Genomic DNA, 12,859 nt, shown 5'->3' with positions numbered 1-12,859 from the left:
AGGGAGACTTAAAGGATGGGTAGGACTAAGTCAGATGAAAAGAAATAGGAGGAAGTTTCCAGGTAAGGTGAATTGAAAATATGAATATTTAGATTCAGACAGAGTCCACAGAGTTTGAGGAACTTGAAAATAACTCAATATGGCAGGAACACAGTACCTGTGGGAGAGAACGCTGGAGAAATGAGAATAATAATTCAAGTCCTTTTGCTCTTGAGAGAGACTACACTTCCCATAGTATGGAGAATGGAGAGGGGAAGAAAAAGGCTGGAGGCCTTGGGAGAGAAGGGAGCAGCCTGAAAATAATAATGACGATGAAAAAAGGGAGTAGACTCAAAAGAGATCAAGGAGACAAAAGTAAAAAAGATTTGTGAGAGATCAAATGTAGGGAGTGAGAAAGAGGGTCGAGGCTGAAGGCTGGATCCTCTTCTGGCTTTGCACAATGACATGAACAGCAGCGCCATTTGCTGAGATAGGAAACAGAGGGAGGAACAGGTCTGGGGAAGAGGTAAGTTAATTTTGAACAAGTTGAGCTTCTAATGGCAAACGCATAGTAGGTACTCAGGAAGTATTTATTGAATGAATGAACATGTAAGTAAAAATGTCTAAGAGGTATCTGGAAATGGCTCCTAGCCAGCAGAGAGCTCTTGGTTGGAGATTTCTATTTTTAAGTCTTCAATCTACAGATGAATCTTAGAACCCTGGGAGTGGCTGAGATCATCCAGAGGGAGAAGTATAGAGGGGACAAGAGGGCCTAGGGGCTGAACCTAGAGGAATACCAACATCTGTGGGCAGACAGAGGCAGAGATGCTATTGGACGAGGGTGAGTAGGAGGGGCCATTAAAGGAGGACTAAATACTAAAGCTCTGGAAGGAAGCTCTCTGAGGGCAGAGACGTTTGCTGTTTATGTTTGGGTGGACTCAACTGTGGACTTAACGGTGTCCTCCCTGAATTCATATGTTGAGGCCCTAACCTCCAACGTGACTGTATCTGGAAATAGGATCTTCAGGAAGTAATGAAGATTAAATGAGTTCACGGGTGGAGGCCTAATCCAACAGGACTGTGGCCTTATGAGAATAGAGAGCTCTCCCCACCATAGGAGAACACAGGGAGAAGGCCAGAAAGTGAGTCCTCAGTAGAACTTGACCAAGCTGGCACCCTGATCTTGGATTTCTGGCCACCAGACCTGTGCAAAAATTAATTTCTGTTGTTCTGTGGCTTAAACCCAGTCTATGGTCTTTTGTTATAGCAGCCTGAGCTCACTAAGACAAGGCCCAGCACTTAGACATGGCCCTGGTAAACAGTAGGTAAGCAATATTTTTTGAGTGAATTGAATACATGAGTTATTCTTTGGCATGTTCATAAATATATCACTCTCTTGAGACAGTAGGATTATAACTGAGGGGGTTGGGAGAAGGGGCGAACACTGGTAAGCATGGCTAGCCTAGGGTGCTGGGTGCTGAGGGAGCCAGTTATCCAGATGAGTGTGGTCCAAATAGGAAGAAAGACCCGAAAAGGCTCAAAATGTACACGTCTCCTTTTCTGTTTTGTTTGTTTTACCATTTGAATAAGGTTGGTTCTGAAATTGGGCCAGGTTCCTGGTTGATTGCCAGGTGTGTGTGCGCGTGTGTGTGTGTACAAAGGCCCTCCTTAACAGTAGAGAGTACTATTTGAATAATAGTACTAATAGTACTTGAATTTAGGCACAATCTGGTTATTGCTCTCCACAGAGAAATAATACCCTAAGCTGGCAATGAGATTCCTCAAGTAAACAACAGATAAAGGGAGAGAGTGGGACACGGGGTAATAATAATTGGAATAATTGGAATTCTTTCACCACTCATGGTACTTCTAGAGAAAGTACTTTCTAAACTGTCTTATGCCACATGCTATATAGTTAAATTACATAAACAATTCTCTAAAAAATGTAACGTGAAAGTTACTAAATTCTATTAAGCTGGAGAATTAAATCGGAATCACTCATTGATTCACAATAAAGAGTAGCCATTCTGCCTGGCAACGAAAAATCCAAACTATCTCCATCAGGTTCTGGGTAGGAAGACAGGAAATGGCATCTGAGGTGCTGAGTTTCATTAGAATAAGGATTTGGGGTTTGATTCTTGGCTTAAAAATCATTACAATTTTTAAATTTTAGCGTTTGGAGTGACTGTTTAAGAACACGCTAGAGAATCCTGATTTCCTTTGCTCCTCATTGACTCGTATCTTTGCAGGCTTCTGTAGCATCGGATCACGTAAAGCCTGCTATAGAAAAAGGTCCATGAATAGCGTGTTAGTAAAATTCTGTGGCCTTGAGGGAGCTGCTCCCAGGGAGAGGGGTCTGACTGAGGGAAGCATAGCTCTGTACCTTGCTGACTTGTGTACCCTGGCCATGCTGCATGCCCAGCACTGGACTGTTATGTTATTGGTCGGAAATGCAGTATATTATGTTCTCCAATATGTAAGAGGTCATGGTCCACATTTTGGGCCAGGAGGCGAAAGAAATCTATGATGATAGAAATCAGAACAGTGGTTGCCTGTAGGGGTTAGGTGCTATCTAAAACATGAAGGGAACTTTCTTGAGTGGTGGAAATACCCTATGATTTCATTAAGATGGTCATCACATGGGCATATCCAAACTTGTCAAACTGTACACATAAGATACGTGCAGTTCACTGCATACAAACTTTAATTCATAAGACAAAAATCAAAGGTCAGTTGAAAAAAACTCTAGGAGCTAATCAAAAGCCCTTAAAATAAGCAGTATGAAACATTTTTTTAAAGGCAGAAATTTAAAAGGAAGTTATTTTTCTTCTACTTTAGAGAAAAATAGATGGTGTCAAATAAATGTGCAACGAAAACTCCCAAACAGAGCATTTATGATCAAAATAATAATAGTCAAGTTGAACAGGGCTGGAGCTCCATGTCTCAGACTGAAGGAACCATTTCTAGGAGTGTAAGCTACTTTGGAAACATTTCCACATTTATTTTCTTTCATGTTTCTGTTGGAGGAATCATGTTTTTGTAAATGTAAAAAGCTTTTAATGGAGCTAGAGAAGAAACTTTGTTTGGTCACAGTATTATCTGGTTACGAACTAAAAATTCAGAGCTCTCTCGCGAATCGTGCTGCCAAGAATTGCAGGCTTAATCCCCAAGACTGTATGAATTTGAATTGTGACTTTATGGCCTCAGTCAGTATGAGGATACCAAGATAATTGTCTAGCAAAAACAGTTTGAAAATGGGAGAACGTTACTTGGAAAGTTAGCTTTTAGAGATGGGTTACCCAGATAGATATAATACTATTTTATCCTTTTAAGTATCTGGATGAATAAATTAGCCAATATTTGATGATCTCATATGACTAGGCACAGGGCTAGGCACTCAGAAAATACCCAAATAACTCTTTGCAGACCCTGTCCTCAAGGAACTTCTTAGCAAGATGAGGGGATAAAAGTATATATAAATAACGAATTCAAGAATGAATGTAATATTGGGTTGGCCCAACCGTTCATTTGGGTTTTTCTGTAAGCTGTTACAGAAAAACCGAACTTTTTGGGCAACCCAATACATGCATGAGAAATACCACTGGTGTTCAAAGGAGAGGAAATTACTTTTGAATAAGGAATAAAGGCATTTTCGATGTGATAGCATTTGGGGGGGGCTTTCAAAAAGGCTTTCCGCTGACAAGCCAGCAGAGTGGGGTTTGTAGGCAGAGAGAATGGCATCAGGAAAGCTTTGAGTGCTTGGAGTGTCAAGTTTTTTTTTTCTTTTGGCTGAAGCATTGGCCTCACATCACGGGGAGGTACACTAGACAGGATATTATGGGAAGAGAGGAAGGCCTGAATGTCGGAGGAAGCTATGATCTGGGTGAAGAGTAGAGCCGGGTCATGAGAAAATGGATCTCAAAGCTGTAAAAACCAAGGAAATAAAAGGCAGCAGGATCTAGGAAGAAGTGAGGGGGAGGGAGGAGGCAGATGTCCCTACGAGGCTCTTACAACAGGTAAGGTAACGAGGGGCTGCAGGAGGGCCATAGGAATGTCAGGGAGAGGGAGAAATTGCAAAGCTAGAATAGTCAGGAGTGTGGAAGGCAAGGGAAAGACAGCCCTCAAAGAAGACTGTGAGACTTTAATCTGGGCTACTGGAGGGATAGGGATGCTTTTCACAGACTGGGGGGTTGAGAGGAACCCCATGTCTGGAGGAGAGAGAATGATGACCCATATTTGGAAGAAGCCAGCAATGCCCAGGAGACTGCTGGAAAAGTGGGTCTGGAGATGCACTCAGGGGTGGAGCTAGAGAAACACACTTGACGCTAGTTCACCTGCAAGTGCCAGGAAGTCACAGAGCGGGGGAGTGTGAGTCTGTGCAGCAGGGAGAGGATGGAGAAGAGGAGGAAGGGAAGAGGAGGGGGCCGGGGGCAGGACTGTGAGGCTGTTTGCCAGAAGCACTAGAAGAAAATTGGCAAAAAGGTGCGGTGTCCTTTCCCACCCAGTCTCATTAAGCCTGGGAGACGGCTCTTACCAGGAACAGGAAAGAGAATGCTGGAAAGAAAGTGCTCAGGAAAACTGCCTTTATTGGACATCTTGAATTAACTTTGATGGTTAGCTTCAGAATAAGCAAAGTCTATGAAGAGATAATGAGGTTCCTTATCCTTCCCATGTTCAAGGAGAGTATCTGCAAAGTCCCTGTCCTCCATCCTCCCCTCCTTTCTGTCTTCTTTTTTCCTCTCCTTCCTTCCCCCATTCCTTCCTTCCCTTCCCTCTCCTCCCTTCCTTGCACATTCCTGTTTTATTCTGGACTGGCCTAGTGCGTGGGTGGCCATGGCTGACCTAAAGGAGGAGTTAGGATTCACCACCATCAACAACAAAGGGTTCTGTGCTCCAATACTGCAATATTTTGGGTCTTTCAAAGCACAAAATATATATTTGCATTATGACATCATTAACATTTTACCAACTTAAAAAAAAAAGTAACTTTTAACTTCTTTCTTTGTACGGGTCTCAAGAGTCACTCATAAATCTCTTGGTAACTGCATAGAGTCCCAGGCCAGAGACTGGCCACTCCTGGCATTGTGATTAGAGTCATTTAATACCCAAGGCAGTGACTAATGTCTGGCAACAAAGGCTCCACTAGGTGTCACATGTCCTGAGACACGGGGTGAGGGCCCCTAGGAGCACCTTCTTATTGTGTGTGAGCAGCAAGGTCAAGAGAAACGTTGAGAACCTGGTGGACCCATGTGGGCACCATTGAGAAATGAGAGACCCTTTCCCCATGATCAATGCCTCTAGAACCAGAAAGCCTCAAATCAGTTCAACAAAGGTACCCACCTTTGTCTTACCTTCCTACTCTGGGCTTTTAATAATATATCTTTTCATGTTTACAGAAAGCAGTCAACTGAGCTATTCATGGAAAGGTTTGTGGGTTTGGTTAACGAGGTGGAGGAATATTATGTTTCAGTTGGAAACACATCCCTAGAATGCCAAAACATTTCTTCCAAAGTCTGGTTTCCTGGTGCAATCAGAGGCAAGGCAACAGTGTGTCTGTTCAGAGACTGGGGGCTGGGGCCAGCAAGGCATCGGATCCAAGTGTATCCCAGAAGGCTTTTATTGTTAAATTATATTCTTCAGGAAAAACCCGCCGTGTCACATTCTGTAAACTTGATATCTACGCACTTTTGACTGGCATCCTATTTTAGCGTAAGCCTATGATTTACAGCAAGCCTGCTTTCCCTTCTTGCCTAGGATGGCAGCAGAAAACATGGGGCACTTCCTAGGCTTGAAGTATAAGGAGCAAAAAGGGCTGGAGTTTTGCTTCTCCCCAGTCATGCTGACTTGAGTGTGCCACCTTTCTCCCCAGGAGCAGACAGCAAGCTTCTCCTCACTCCCCACGGCCATTCGTCCATCTCTGTGCAGCAGCCCAGTTGCTGTGCCTGCCGGGAGGGGCTGCCAAGTGCCCTGCCTACTGGCTGCTTCCCGATTCCCTGCCATTCCACATACAAACACAGCCCCACACGCTCTGCCTTGCTCACACACGGAGCCACAGGCACATGTGAGCACATTCTTTCCTTCATTCTCACTGTCTCAGCCCTTGACTTCTACAAGCCCATGGAACGTTTCTGGAAAGACGCTCTTGATCCAGCAGGGTAGGATTGTTTTGATTTCTCTTTGTAGCTTTAGCATTTTGAGAAAGCAACTTACCTTTCTGGCCAGTGTCTGTATCCTAGCAGGGAGACGAGGATTTGCTGTTTTCCATGGGTTTATGTGCGCATCTCCTTCTGCTTTCAGGACTTGTAAGGATCTTTGTGTAATTTACATATAATTCGGCAGGTTCAGATTTTTAAGAGCCCTCTGAAGTGCTTTTGCATGCGTTTTAGAAAGACATTTGAAAATTGAAAGTGTGATTTACCGAAACGAAGTCATCTGTAAAAAAATTGCTTTGGAAAGTAATGGTTGCTGGCCATAAAGAGAAATATCTGTGATTCACCTAATGTGTTTTTAACCCTTTCTTTGCTTACAATCTATAGTTACTGTTGCTGAGCTCAATTTTGGCTTCATACTAAATCAGCTGCATCTGCATATTACCCCCAAATGGTATGTCTGTTCTTGTAAGAATTAGGTAAAATGTGTGCTTATTAGTATAAAGATATCCCAAAATATTACTGTCAGTTACAGCATCCTTGTCATTTCTATATGACACAAACATTTTGTCAGGTATTCTGTCAGGTGTTTGGTATAGCAGTTAAAGCAAAGTATCTGATGGTCATACCAGAGTTCATTAGGCTGGGGCAAAGGAAGTTTATTAAAAAGTATAAACTGTCCAAGATTATAGGTGCACAATATATTGACCATATCTTTTTAGTATATCCTTATATATACAATTATATACTATATAGTACATAGTAGTATATATTATGTTATATATATATATATAAAATGTACTTGAGCGTGTTTACTTTTTAATTCAATACAAAACTTTTTTCTATTTCTCTTTCAATCTGGATATTTGATTCTGCATATCCTAGTCCAAGGGAACCAAGAAGGTCCAATCATAGGATGAAAGAACAGAAATGTATCATTGCCTTTTAAAATTTGTTGGTTAGACCAACAGTGTAACCTGATTGCCAAAGATTTGATTAATGACCTGAGGTTATTTTTTGTATGGTAAGGTCACGTTTCATATTCAGTTTTCTGAAGTTTTGGTTGCATAATCAGTGGAAGGCATGAAGACCCATGTCTGCCTAACGGAAGGTTTTTGTAAATCGTCATTCACATTAGAATTCCTATTGGGAGCAAGTACAGTACTGTGGTCCAGCACAAACAGACGAGTCGGGCTGGGAGAATCTCAGAAGGTCGTGGCTGGAGGGGACCACTTTGGGAGAATTTTGAAGATGAGGAAAACTGAGGTCGGGCAGCGCTCTCCTGCTGCAAAGCGCGGCTCTTCCTATATGTACACCTTGAATCTCCACCCCCTTCCCCCCAGATGCCTCCCATCAGTCCCGGCAGCTGCTAAATATAGCTGTCTGCATATTCAACCGCATACCCCACTCTATCTGCCGTATCTCGGTTACAGAGTGGTCCTCCCCAGGGTCATTCTATGTACACACTACATATTTCCAGCCAACGAGGAGCGTGAATCAAACAGTAAGAGAGACAAACAGAGATAGATTGGAGCCTGGCACGGGGCACATAAGGTAGCACGTTAGAGAAAGCCGGCCCCTGGATTAGTCTTCCGAGTTTGTTTTAAACCCCGTCTTCTCTGGGCCACCTTTAGGAGATCCCTCGGCTCCCCCGCCCTCCTGCAGTGAAATTCAGCCTCTATCCAGCAGCGACAAGTAAAGTAAAGTTCAGGGAAGCTGCTCTTTGGGATCGCTCCAAAACGAGCTGCGCCTGGAGTGATGTTTAAGCCAACGTCAGGGCAAGGCAACAGGCCCTGGCCGGCTTCCAGCACCTCTGTAATGCATACGAGCTCGGGAGACCGGTACTTAAAGTTGGAGACCCGAGCCCGGGAGTTGGCGGAGCGCGCTCGCGCCGGGCTGCACTTGCTCGCATCCGGCCGGCCCGCTCCATCGGACGGGCCCGCTCCCGGGGAAGGGCCGGAGCTCGCGTTGCGGCGGGACATGCGCTGCGCCGCCTCTAACCGCGGGCTGTGCTCTTCTTCCAGGTGGCCGGTCGGCTGCTGAGCCCTCTGCCGCGGGGGTAGACGGTTTGCGCCTTGCCCGCGGCCACTGACCATGACCATGACCCTGCACACCAAAGCGTCTGGCATGGCCCTGCTGCACCAGATCCAAGCCAACGAGCTGGAGCCCCTGAACCGCCCGCAGCTCAAGATCCCCCTGGAGCGGCCCCTGAGCGAGATGTACGTGGACAGCAGCAAGCCCGCCGTGTACAACTACCCCGAGGGCGCCGCGTACGACTTCAACGCCGCGGCCGCCGCCTCCGCGCCCGTCTACGGCCAGTCGGGCCTCGCCTATGGCCCCGGGTCCGAGGCGGCCGCGTTCGGCGCCAGCGGCCTGGGGGGTTTCCCGCCGCTCGACAGCGTGTCTCCGAGCCCGCTGGTGCTCCTGCACCCGCCGCCGCAGCTCTCGCCCTTCCTGCATCCCCACGGCCAACAGGTGCCCTATTACCTGGAGAACGAGCCGAGCGGCTATGCGGTGCGCGAGGCCGGCCCTCCCGCCTTCTACAGGTACCCGCGCCGCCCGCCGCGCCACGTCGGGGTGGCCGCCGCGCGCCCGGCGGCGGGAGGGAGAGGGGGGCGAGGGGCCGCGCCGCCGGGAGGGAGCGGGGCCCGCAGGCCGCGGGGCCGGGCGCCCAGCAACCCGGCCGCCGCCGGAACCGCGGACGCGCGACCCGAGGGCTAGCGCGCGGCCCGGCCCAGGGTCACGCGGGGATCTCGCGTTCGAGAGTCAAGTTCTCTGGCCTGGCGGCTTAAAAAAAAACAAAAACAAAAAACAAACAAAAAAAAACCCAGCAACATTCTGTTCTCCACGCCCCCCCCCCGCCCCCAGTGTCTGCGTGAGAAGCAGATCCGAAACCCCGTGTGCTTCCTAACTAAACAAATATTGGAAAACTGTGCAAAGCAGAGGTTATTAGCGTGTGTGTGTGTGGGGAACACCCCAGAGCAAATAAACACAAGGTGCTCTGAGTCCCTAGAAAATGTCCCGCTTTGGTATTTAAGGCTGAAGGTGTCTGGGGCTGGCGGAGCTCAGAATTTTATTTATTTATATTATTAGTATTATTTTACAATTTTGTTTTAATGTGCTTGCAAAATTAACTTTCTCCTAGAATTTCGGGGTGGAAATATGCACGCTATGATGATGGTGATGATAATGATGGTGAAGGTGATTCCCTTGGGAAGCGATTCCTAGCACTGCTTTCCTCGCCCTCCCCGTCCCACCTTGGAGGGCTGTAGGATCGACTTGGCGCTGCTCAGAGGAGCAATAGAGTTCAATGGCTCTTAAGGAGTTTCTGATTTCTGAGTTACCCGGCTGAGTCCGTGTCAGGGCAGACAGAAGACTTCTGACAGCCAGAGATTAATAAGTGTCCTGTGGGTTTAACACATGCCACATCGAAGCTCGAGTGTTTTGAAATACTTTCCTGACAGCTAAGTTTCATTTCTGGCCTACCAGGGAGGAGAATGCCCCAGGACTGGGGAGCAGGGTTTCAGCCCAGTTCTGTGCTTTTCCTTCAAGGGAGAAGAAGCAGTTGGTAGTCTGGGGCACTTTTGTGACTTAAGAGGCAAATGTTTTGTGTCCTTATTTATTTTTGCTTGTAGAGATTATACTTTCCTTCTCCCCTCTTCCTCCCATTTTCCTTTTGACAGCGTCTCCCTTCTCTTCGTGATGGACTTGAGGAAGGCTTAGGCAGGTGGTCCGGGTGAATACCTGTGCCCTAGGTGCCGCTGGGAGGCCTCAGGGCACCCACGTGGCTGGGTGCTGAGTTAGGCACTGCCTGACTGTACACTGGTGCCTGGACTCGCCTTCCACTTTCACCCAGATCTTTCTGTATAGCAAGCTGTGGACCGATTTTCCATTCAGTGTTCTATATCCACAGATATTTGTAGCAGAAGAAATAGGAGGAAGGTGCAGGGTGGCCCCAGAGGATTGTGAAGGCAGACTCTTGGGGTATCTGAACATACTCCACATCCTTCAGCCCCTCAAAGGACTTTAGAACATCCCACAGCCAAGCAGGTCCAGCCTGAGTTATTCCTCAGAAGACAAACAATGAACAAAACTTTAAAAAGTTGGCATCTATCACGTTAATTTAACTTGTTTTAATTCAGGGTTAAAATGGAAAACAAAAAAGAATTCTGCCCACTTTTTAAAAAAAAAAGTGTTAGAACAAAGTATAACGATTAAGTCTAACTCAAACCTTTTAAACTCCTTGTTGTGAAGGAAGGCAGTGGTATGATGCGAATTCCATAACCTTACGGTAGACTCCAGAAACTATTTTCTTTTCCATTTAATTTTCAGTTCTTTTATTGCAAATTAATGCCACTGAATTTCAATGGGCACTAATGAGGCTGCTTCTCAGTGGATTATTTACTGCCTTGCTGATAATTACAAAGTGAGCATGGTCAAATAAAGAGGGGAATCACGTTTTATTCAAAATTGTTCATCATCTCAGTGGCAAATAATAGCGCTATAACATGCCCCATCTTAAACTTTTTGCATTAGATGATATTCAGATACTTTTAGAATAATAAAAAAAATATGGAACTTAAAAAAAATAAGGTGAAAAGCTCATACACATGGGATTCTGTGTGGAAATTCAGTTTTAGAATCATTTTTTTTCCTTTGTCGTTTATTTACCATAACATCCTGTCTTTTTTGTTTGAATTCTGCCTTTATTACCCAGGGAGGAAAAGAAGGCTCTGTGAAATAGAGTTATTTCAAATAGACAGATGTTACTTAATATTTTTCCCCCTCTCAGTTTTGCTGTTTGACTCTGGGTAAAAAGAACTGATTAGATTCTTTTAGGAACCTCTCATTTTCTTCAGTAGTTACCAAAAGTTTTGGGGGCCAAAAGCAATGTTTTCAAACTGCTTGTCATGACCCAGAGGATCACCAAATTAGTTTAGTGAGTCTAGAACATTTTTTTTAAAGGAATAAAATAGAAAAGAATATAATAGAAAATAGCCGAATGGGTAATATCTAATAAGGGAAGGTTTTGTTTCCTGAAAATTTGTTTTAATTATACATGCTTGTTTGTGCTGGCTGTGATTAAAAATGTATTTCTTACGTGGTTTGAGGTAAAGAAGTTTGAAAGCTACTGACCTAAAATGTTATGGTCAGTAGAAAACAAAAAGTTCAGTTAAGTGGCTGGTTGTTTTAGCGACACAAATCAAAAAGCAGTTTTGATTGTCTTTATTTTATTTTTCTCTTACAAATTAGCTGGTGACTTTGGGTCAGTTAGGTTAAGCTTTATTACTTCTGGTTCTTAACTTTTCCATTTATAAAATGCTACTGTGTGGATTGCCCACTTGAATGTCCCACAGGGATGTTCAGAGAATTTATGCGAAGTTCACATCATTTAACGTTAAGATGCTATGGGTATTTTCTTCTTTCGGCCACAATATGTAGCCTTATTTATGCATGAAGAAACATAACAGATAAAACTGCCCTGGACATATAGTAATGGGGAAAGATTGTCACATGTACCAACAAGTTGTTATTAAAAGGGAATAAATTTGTAAACAGGCAAGCTGTGACTCTGCAAAATATGTCTTACCTGAAATGTCATGATGAAGGCAAGTGGGAGTTATCTTATCCTGGGTCCTTAGCAAGTTCAAACATCTTAGGGAGTTTGGATAAAACTGAAGATGAAAATTAATTATATCCACTATGTTTTAAAAAATTCAAATGAGGTATTTAATACTCTGTGCTGATTTCAGTTTTATTACTCAGTATTCTTAAAGGCTAAATATTGCCCACTTCTCCAAAAAACTTGACCAATATACAAACCTTTTGCATCAAAGCCAAAGCCCTAGTGATTTGTCTGCTGTCTGTATGCATATATTTAGTGTCTAGTTTGTGCATTGGTGAACACTTAGAACTATTTCTCAACTTTGAGCAAGGCTCACTTCTAGGGAGAGATTTGAATGGTTAATTTTCAAGTTTTGAGTAATTCTTTCTTTGTAGTTAGGTGATATCTCAGCACCCTTTTTTCCTGTTCTTACTTTTTTCAGTCATTTAAATTGTTACTGTTTACCTGACTCTTTGTGTTGGTCTAAGAATAGTTCAAGGAGCCACATATTGCCTGGGGAATGAGTATATTTTAGGTTGAAACGGAATCACATCTTCAAACCCCATTTCATTTTCACCTACTCTATGTGGCTCGTACGTGTTTTGTAAAAAGCCCCTGAAAGGTAATTGCCACTTATTCTAACCTTCTTTCTCACACTCCGGTAATTTGGATCTCTGGATTACTTTTGAGAATATATTTAAGATGTGACATTCATAATTTGGGAAGATTCAGGTTCAGCATTTTGGTTTCTTATTATTTTAAGGATGTAAAAGACAGGGGTAAGAAATTGACAATGACAAGAACAATAGATATCAGGAAAAACTATAAAAGACGTCAAACTTTCCAATCATGATAAGACATTAGTACTTTTGTCAAGTGAGCTAGTATATGTGAAAGCAGTACATAAGCTATACAAGCAATCGCTATTTTATTATTTTATTCACATATTAATATTTGTTCTGGTGCTTTTGTAAGCTAAAAGAAAACTGCGGGGAAGAACATTTAGGTGATCAGGAGTTTCACTGCAAATATAGATTGATGATAATATGAACTCATTTTCTGTGGAAGCCAAATTTAAATAAAATCTTTATTACCATCTGCAACATTTGTTTGCAGTCTGGGTTAT

General features: G+C 43.9%; 1 protein-coding gene across 2 annotated transcripts in view; it reads left to right on the top strand.

The window, feature by feature from the left end:
• Nucleotides 1-12,859, top strand: part of ESR1 (estrogen receptor 1) — a 395,464-nt gene that overhangs the window by 139,067 nt on the left and 243,538 nt on the right. The window contains exons 1-2 of one of the 2 annotated variants that reach the window (XM_067701749.1): nucleotides 5,956-6,134; nucleotides 8,153-8,674. In XM_067701749.1, coding sequence (XP_067557850.1) covers nucleotides 8,223-8,674 — 452 coding nt within the window. In that variant the 5' untranslated portion in view covers nucleotides 5,956-6,134; nucleotides 8,153-8,222. Of the gene's footprint in view, nucleotides 1-5,955; nucleotides 6,135-8,152; nucleotides 8,675-12,859 lie in introns of those variants that run through there. The other variant, XM_067701750.1, reaches the window with a different exon arrangement.

The sequence above is a fragment of the Pseudorca crassidens genome, chromosome 13, assembly GCF_039906515.1.
Source record: "Pseudorca crassidens isolate mPseCra1 chromosome 13, mPseCra1.hap1, whole genome shotgun sequence".
Lineage (NCBI taxonomy): Eukaryota > Metazoa > Chordata > Mammalia > Artiodactyla > Delphinidae > Pseudorca > Pseudorca crassidens.
This window is presented reverse-complemented; position numbering and strand designations above follow the sequence as displayed.